Raw genomic sequence first — 8,306 nt, forward strand, 5'->3', positions numbered from 1 at the left:
CGAGAGTGATATGTGTGAAGCAGATTTTGTGTGACACTTGCATGTGCGTGAGAAAGCACCTCATTTGAAGCCACCACTTGCAAGCGTGTGTGCGCGCGCCTTGTGTGTTTGCTCGCTCCCAACCGAATGTCTCTAACACACGCGCACGCATATGCCGAGCGCGTCCGTCCACACGGCCAGGCAGCAATGACGTGAACACGTGTTGTTTTTTCTAAAGTGACTCTGTCTCCAAGCGTGCGCGCGTTTGTAGCCAAGTATGCGTGCGAGTGCGCGCGCGTAAGTGGAGGCGACTTGTATGTTTGCTCTTCTCATTCCTGGTTTTTATACATTTGCATTTTTTTAAGGCTGAGTTCTTCGAGTCATTGGCTGCGTGAGTGTGCGGGTGGGGGGGGAGCACTCCAGCCCACCCCACCGCGTCACTGTCGCCCTGTCACTAATCTGCCTCTGTTCCAAATAAAAGACCTGATTGGCTAAAATAAAAAAAAAAACTATACTTGTCTTTCTTTACACACAAACGTCTATTTTGTCATTTCCCCAAATTTATAGGTATGAGGTATATTATTGGTCACCATGTGCATGGACTTTAAGTTCAACTCCAGCTACATTTGACAAATACAAGTGCACATTTTGTCAGATAAGTGACTTCACGACAAATATGCATCAGCACATTGCTGATTTTGGAGTGATGTTGATTCCTCCCCATAGAAAAACACGGGAGCATTTATCGTAACCACGCCGCCTGATGGCCGACTGTGGTAGTGCATATAAGTGTTTAATCGGCTCATTGTGAGTGCAACAAATTAACATGCCGCATGTTTTTGTGCCAAATTTGTGGCTTATTTGACAGAACTCTAAACAAGGTTCTGCAAATTACATGTGTTGCTTCGCCTTCGCTGATTGGCTGCCGCGCCGCTCTTCCCCCTCCCTACATTACCAATCAAGTAGCCAATTAATCACGTTTGCTTGCGACTCGCCTCATTAAATAACAGCGGCCCTTAAGTTCCTCGGTGAAGACATGGATGAAGACTTAAGTCAACCTTTTGGTAAAACCGATTTTAATTGCACATATCTGCTTATGTATCTGCCTTTTCAGCTAGCTTCAGTGCTCGTGAATTGACAAGCTTGCCGTTTCTTTTTTCGAAGAGTCTTTTCATTTGACCATTTATGACTTGCAACACCTCTTAAATACAAAACAATACAATGGAAATTGATTTAGAAGGCATTTTACAACAGCTGCAGCTCATAAATAGCAAATGAACACTTGAGCTGTGCTCAACGGAAAAACTTCTTCAAACTACAATTGGCTTCGAATTCCCAAATTGCTGCACTCCTTCTGCTGATGTGACGTTAAAAGCGAGTTGTCTCAGAGTTTCAACCAAAAGTTGTGTAGTTCTGCATCTGCTCAGAAGAAGCCTCCATCCAGCATGCCGCCCAGACACCCGCAGTTTTTCAGAGGAAGTCTAAAAAACAAAGGAAAACCATGTGTGTGCGTGAAAAAGTAAAGAGTGTTCAATTTCATTTAGCGATTAGAAAGTCAAAATCCAGCAAAGTTAAAGTTTACGATTGCTATCATGAGCAGGCTCGAGTCCAGGGCCCCGGGATAGACGCCTTGAAGATGCCAAAAGTGTCTAATTAACCTCAGCGACCTCGTATTTCGAGTCGAAGGGTAGCACACTGTGCTAGTTAGCCGGCCGAGCTAATAATTAACAGTGGGCTGGACACCTGGGACACTCAATGAACTCAATGACTAATGAAGTCCCTCCCGTTACTTGAATTGCTTTCCGTCTGATATATTTAGAATCATTTAATCAACTTTTTGTCAACATAAAGTTCATGAAAAGTTCTCGTTACTTAATTCAACTGCTTTGCTCCACTGTTAATTAGGCCGAAAGAAACGTCAAGTGTGACATACAGTAATCCCTCGTTTATCGTGGATAATTGGTTCCAAGACCACTCGCGATATGTGAAAAACCGTGGTCACCCTCTCATTTTTAACATGCATACATTTTTTGTGTATTAAGAAATGTATATTAAACCGTATATTTGCATATGTTATCATTAGAACATTAATAGTTTCAAACATGTAAATACTATATTAATGTATGAATGACATACAGAAATTAATTATAAATATAAATATAATTGTGTGTGTGGGGGGTGTATGTCATGTAAATGTAGCTAAAGTGTACATACTGTAAATGTTTTTAGAACTTTTATTAACTTTTTTATAACAAGGTACAATTGTACATACTGTAAATCTGTTTTTAGAACTCTTTTATTACAACCTTTTTTTATAACAAGATACAATACTGTAAATATGTTTTTAGAACTTTTTTTCTAAGGCAAGGCAAGTTTATTTGTATAGCACTTTTCAGCAACAAGGCAATCCAAAGTGCTTCACATAAAACATGAAAGGCATTAAAAAAAGAGTTAAAAGCATCAAGGCACAGTTAAAAAAAAAAACATTGAAGATCAGTTAAAATCAGTAAAAATCCAAATTATACAGAGTTACAGTGCAGTGTAAATTAAAGTAAAATCAGCAATAGGCAGCAGCTAACAGCAAGGTACCAATAACAAGGTACAAGTGTAGATACTGCAATTGTGTGGGCACTCCCTGCCTTCTGCTGAAGGCATGAAACATGAAAGGCATTTAAAAAAAGAGTTAAAGCATCAAGGCACAGTTAAAAAAAATACATTGAAGATCAGTTAAAATCAGTAAAAATCCAAATTATACAGAGTTACAGTGCAGTGTAAATTAAAGTAAAATCAGCAATAGGCAGCAGCTAACAGCAAGGTACCAATAACAAGGTACAAGTGTAGATACTGCAATTGTGTGGGCACTCCCTGCCTTCTGCTGGTGTACGGGCAACTTTTGTGCCATAAATCCTCAATTTATAACTTTTATTTTTAATTCATTAGTTTCTGATTTTTATTAATTCTTGGGTGAGAAAAAATCCACAATGTAATGAAGCTGGCATAAATGAACCGTGGTATAGCGAGGGATTACTGTATATTTTGAGAACTCAAGCAAGATTTTTGATGGTGATGATGCTCGGTGGGCTGGAGGTGCTTCCCGCCTCACATGTTTCTTCCAGGCTGTCAGACTCTCCCCTGCAAGGAGATACAAACTAAAGGTTGTCAGGAGAGGACAAAAACAAGCCAGGAAAGAGAAGAAAAAGCAAGGGATGAACAAGATGGGGAGGAGAAAGAGGAAGCTAGTCAAGGAGCGCCGCAGGAAGACCAGGATGGCAAAAAAGTCACTCAGGCAGACCACGAGAGTCCCGAGCACAAGACCACTTCCACCCCAATGAAGAATGGAAAAGGACAGGAGGGCGCGGTGGAGGACAAAGCCCAAGCAGGGAACTCGACTCTGTCGGAGCCCCCCGTTGGACTCGGGCCAACCTGTGACCTGACCAAGCCTCTCTACCTCGGCTGCGGCGGGTCAGCTCTGTACGAAGCCGGACCAGTGGTGCAGTTGTCTAAGAATCAAGTCCTCGTCCGACCCACCTCAACTAAGAGGCCACCTGCCCCCTCTTTACCACAAACTGCGGCCCAGCACGGCCTGGAGCCACTTGAGGTGAGCCGCTGTTAAGACGTGTTCCAATTTAGCCCAGCTCAAAGTACAGGAGTCCAAAAATCCAGATTGACTCAGTAACATGAAATTTGATAGGCACGCTTGTCAAGGGTAGACCCACTCAAAATCTCAAGAGGAATCGGGCGGAACATTTCGATTCCCTTGTCTGTCTTTTTGTATCAGATCACGCAGGTGTGCGCCACCCGACGCTCCTTCCGCTACGCCGCCCGGGTTCGAGGCCGGGCCCCCTACTTCCCAGAGCTTCGCGGGATGGAGAGCGTGGAAGGCTGCCCGGTTCCACCGCCGCCACCACCACCACCACCGCCTAAGAAGAAGACAAGGACGCTTTACAGCAGCAGTGAGAGCCATGTTGTTCCTTCCTGAGTGGCCATTGGTGGGTGTCGTCTGATGCGCGTGTGTGCAGGTCAGTTGAAGCACTTGGAGGCCTTCTTCCAGGAGGACCACTACCCCGACGCGGAAAAGAGGAACGGTATCGCCGCATCGGTCGGCGTCACACCTCAGAGGATTATGGTGTGCCTGCTCGCCCCTCCCTCGCTGTGTTCCAAGCGTCCGTAGAATCATTGCGAGCCCCATAGGGATAGAGCAATTGCTTCTTGTCTCATCTGATCGCGTCCAGTCCAAGTCTTTTCCATTCCTCTCTTGCCTGCCACTCTTGTCCTTCTAGTCGTGCACATGTCTCTATTGATCAAGTCTGGGCCTGTCCTGTCTGATTCCGACTTTTTCCGTCCTTTTCACGTCCAGTCCCGTAAATCTTCTCGTGACAAGTAAAAAGAAATAAAATTTCATTTTCTGTATGTTGGTTGTCTCCCATGCTTTTGTGTCAGGTTTGGTTCCAGAACCGCCGAGCCAAATGGCGCAAAGCAGAACGCTTGCTGTCCAATCAAGTGGAAGGGCAACACGGCAAGGCCAGTTGGAGCCCTGCCCTCCTCCCCGCCATGCCCAACATGGCCACCACCGCCAGCAGGTGAGCAGGCCCGGGCTGACCTTTTCCTCGACTGAGACCACGCTCAGACAGATGATCCCTCGCCCGCTTTTCAGCGAGGTGCCGTCTGCGCCTGTGTTCTCCGTCAGTGCCACGATGCCAATGCTGGAGACGGCGGCGCAGGCTTTCTCCACACACAGCGGGCCCTCCTTCAGCCAGCTGCTGGCGACCAGTCCAGGTAGATTAACCCAAGCCACTCCCAGTTTTGCTTTGGGGCTGTCCACTAATGTTTGCTGCCACTGATGCATATAAATGATGGCGGAGGTGTGCTAACCAGCCGCCTACGGCTTTCCTGGCTCTGTTGTTTCATCTCCAAGGTCAGTCCAAAATGAGAGAGCAGCTCGACTTGCGCCCCTGCTCCATGCACAGCCCTCCCCCCCTGAGGCGAGCTAGCCTCCCCCTCCCCCACCTCGCCGCCGCAGCCAACTTCAACCTGGAAACCCCCCCACCGCCACGGCCGCCTCTCTTTGTGGACGACGGAGCCGCCTTGGGCCACCCACTGCAGACAGACAGCAGGTCAGCGCGATGCACACACACACACACACACACACAGGCATGCACCCACCTGCACGCACTGGACACCTTACTAAGCTCATAGGTAGAACATTAGAATTTGCTGTGCGTTGTTTTCAGTTGTGTGTTGAACTTGGCCGACTATCTTGCGCCGAGCCATCAAAGTAGCGCTCAGCTGCCCTTCCAGCTGCAGACCTCGTACCCGCCCGGACATACGACCTCTGCGTCCCTGCCCACCCAAATGGCCTTCCTCACCCCTTCCCCCTACCTCACCCCCAACACGGACACCATGGCCACTTCCTACTTCACATTTGGCAGCGCGGCAAGCGCCAACTACGTGCAGTCGCAGGGCGGTGGACCGATCCTGCTCCAGCCCACTGGCCACTGTGAGTTTCATTTGGTTTATCCTCAATGCTGTTCGCCTAGGCACAAGTTCCTTGTCTTGTTTTTAGGAACTCTGAAAAGTGCAGTTTTGTGCACGCTAGATGGGTGCTGTTGCTGCTTTATGATCATCTGAAGCGCTTTGTCATCATCTTGTGGCATCGCTGTGTAACTGCAAAACTCTTTTGTGGATGTTCATTATTCACAGATTTCTGAACGCAGGGATAAAAGGAACAGAATTTTGGGGGACAAAAGTCAACCTCAGCATTTTCCGTGTTTGCATGCAGGTGGCATGACGTCCTACCAGTCGTACCCTTGGGCTAATATGTACGCCCAGCCTAGCGTTCGCCAGATCGCTCCCAATTATGCGTCCGGATTTGCTGCCGCTCGGGACCTCCAGATGCCGCTGTCGTCCTCCTCCGGCAGCGTGCCGCCATGCTTCTCGCGTCCGTACACGCGCGGCGGCACCACTGCCCTGCCGCCCGTGTCCACCCTGCAGCCGTCCCGCCTCAGGGCCGAGGGCGCGATGGTGACGAGGGGGGCGGCGGCGGTGGCACCTCTGCTCCCCTCGCAGGCCAGCCCCGGCTCCCTTCACAGCCCTCTGGCGCCTTCTTCCTTCAAGATTGAGTACGACAGCCTGCGAGTAATTCACAGCCACTTCCAGCAAGAGTTGTCCCCCGTTCACATTTGAGCCTGTTTGTGTGATAATATATTTGTGTTTGTTTGAGCTGCAAGCTCGCGAGCTTGCAATAAATGTGTGTTTCTTGTTCTCCTGAGAGTTGTTTCGATTGAGTCCTGGTTTGATGGGCCAGGCCCAGCGGGAGTTTCCTCAGAAGCATCATTTGTCTCCGCTAGAGAGCGCTGTTTCTTTCCGCTGTCAATTGTGCTTGACCGGTACAACTGTCTGGCAAACCATGGTCGACATTTGCTTTTTAAAGCCATTAGAAAGTAAAAATAACACAGTATTGTAATCATGCTCTATTATTTGGAGTCATAATTAATGTCATCATTGCAGCCTATAAATTCTAGAAATAATACTGCGATGATTACAACGAATAACTGTTGGGAATATTAAAGGTTAAAGCTCGGTGGGCCGGATTAACAAACAAATGGGGCCTTATGTGATAGGTGGGCCATACTTTGCCTACTGCTGCTTGTTGAAGTCATGTGATGTTTAGGACGCTCACAAAGCCTCCCCAATACTCGATCCACGGAGCCTCGGCCAGGAGGCAGGCCCTCCTCCTTTTCCCTCTGTACTTCCTCTGCTGTGAACAGAGAGAGTATAGAATACAGGTAGAGGGCTTCAGTAAAATATGTGTGTGCGTGTGCACGGGATGCTGGATTCTACCCCAATCCTGCTAAATCAACATTGACAGAGATTTGAAAGAAAGGCAAACTTGTTTCAATGGTTCTGTTTGTGGCCAGATCTTTGCAGCATCACCACGCACGCACGCGCATACAAACACACACACAGCAGTTGTCCAGCATGGAACAAAGCTGGCAGTTCCTACGGTTTGCGTTCCAAAGATACAACAACTAGACGCAGTGGCGGAAGGTGGCAAATGAAGCCAGAACAGATGCCCATCTATGCAAGGAAACACAGAGTGCAGATTACAGCGGGTATTTTTGAAAAAAATAATAATTCTGTGAGCCAGTAATACAGTTTGCTTTCTGGTTGCTGGCAGCGCACCGTTTATGTTTGATGTTCTCTGTCAAAATGTACAGCCATAAAATGGTGACTTACAGGAATATTATCTAATAATATTTTGGGGTTTTCCTCTTTTCAGTAAGTGGGTTCAAAGCTAGACCCCATCCGTGTTAAAAAGACTTTTGAAATCAGCACTTCTTACTTTGATAAATAAAGAAAACTTTTTTTTAACAATAGATGATAGCCACTGCAATTGACAGACAACTTTAGCAATTACTCCAACAAAACAAACTTGCAATCAGTAATCCTTGGTTTTTGAAAGATTCACTGAAAATGATGCAAAAGGGAAATCAAAAATTTCAAGTAAATCCTTTTCCAAATTTCCCTAAGTGGTCTCTCAAGGTACGGTTAATCCAAAATTTGATTCATTTCAAGACTCATTGAATGGATCCTCGTGTGTGTGTGCGTGCGTGTGTGTGCGCGCACGCGTGTGTGCATGCGCGTGTTACATCACCGCCGCGCTGGATGTGTGTGAATATGTGTATTGATGTATACATTGGTAGGCAAACATATGTGTTGTGTCTCCCTGAGATGACACGTTTTCCAGGAACCGAGCTCAAGGGCCATTGCATCCTGGTCTCGCACGCACACACACACACACACACACACACACATTCATAAACACACTCACGCAAATCTATATGCATGTACCCTTTTGTTTATTTTGTCGTATGTTCACTTGAATAGGAAAAATGTTGGACCACTTACTCTTGAGTCTACCTCCTCCGTTTTGCATCCTCAATTGCGGCTTCTACGTGTGTGCGTGTACGTGCACGCTTTTGCGAATGCGTAAAGGGAGGCTCGAGGAATGCGTGTTCGGCCGGCAGGGTGGGGTGGGACGTTGGTGGTAAAAAGAGGGCCTTCTGTTTCATGTGTATGTGGCCCCCCATTGATGTGTGTGTATACGTACTGTATATGTGAATGTATTGATGAAAGTATGTTTTTTTTTTCTTGTGTTTACGTCTTCGGGGTTCCCGGCGGAGGCCACCCGGCCGCCACCGCAGCGCTGGGACGACGTCGCAACTTTGCTCTAAACACGTTTTAGGAAGTTAGTACGTACTTGCAGATTTTTTTCCTCTGTGTGTTTTTGCCAGCACAAGACTTCCTAAACACGCTTAGTGGAATTG

At 47.1% G+C, this 8,306-nt stretch overlaps 1 protein-coding gene and 1 long non-coding RNA gene across 3 annotated transcripts; one reads left to right on the top strand and one right to left on the bottom strand.

Annotated features, from left to right (window-relative positions):
• Window positions 1–319: 319 nt before the first annotated feature.
• On the bottom strand, window positions 320–2,102 carry LOC125987488 (uncharacterized). Its single transcript, XR_007488019.2, has 2 exons — window positions 1,562–2,102; window positions 320–1,460 (listed from the first exon to the last, which is right to left on the bottom strand). It is a non-coding gene; the product is annotated as an uncharacterized lncRNA (long non-coding RNA).
• nobox (NOBOX oogenesis homeobox) lies at window positions 906–6,247 on the top strand. Of its 2 annotated transcripts, none has more exons than XM_049751787.2 (9): window positions 906–1,043; window positions 3,096–3,577; window positions 3,758–3,932; window positions 3,999–4,105; window positions 4,420–4,559; window positions 4,634–4,755; window positions 4,895–5,093; window positions 5,211–5,476; window positions 5,759–6,247. In XM_049751787.2, the coding sequence occupies exons 1-9, from the start codon at window positions 1,016–1,018 to the stop codon at window positions 6,160–6,162; spliced, it is 1,923 nt and encodes a 640-aa protein (XP_049607744.1). In that variant the 5' UTR covers window positions 906–1,015; the 3' UTR covers window positions 6,163–6,247. The 2 variants fall into 2 exon arrangements, with proteins under 2 accessions (XP_049607744.1, XP_049607745.1); XM_049751788.2 differs by having other exon boundaries at window positions 922–1,043; window positions 3,067–3,577.
• Window positions 6,248–8,306: the final 2,059 nt, after the last annotated feature.

This window comes from Syngnathus scovelli, chromosome 19 (genome assembly GCF_024217435.2).
Source record: "Syngnathus scovelli strain Florida chromosome 19, RoL_Ssco_1.2, whole genome shotgun sequence".
NCBI lineage: Eukaryota > Metazoa > Chordata > Actinopteri > Syngnathiformes > Syngnathidae > Syngnathus > Syngnathus scovelli.

Excerpts from the sequence above, each read along its gene's own strand:
- nobox (XM_049751787.2), top strand. The coding sequence starts at position 1,016 with ATGGATGAAGACTTAAGTCAACCTTTTG. Across the intron at positions 5,094-5,210 it reads CCACTGCAGACAGACAGCAG|TTGTGTGTTGAACTTGGCCG; the intron begins GTCAGCGCGATG and ends CGTTGTTTTCAG. Across the intron at positions 5,477-5,758 it reads GCTCCAGCCCACTGGCCACT|GTGGCATGACGTCCTACCAG; the intron begins GTGAGTTTCATT and ends GTTTGCATGCAG.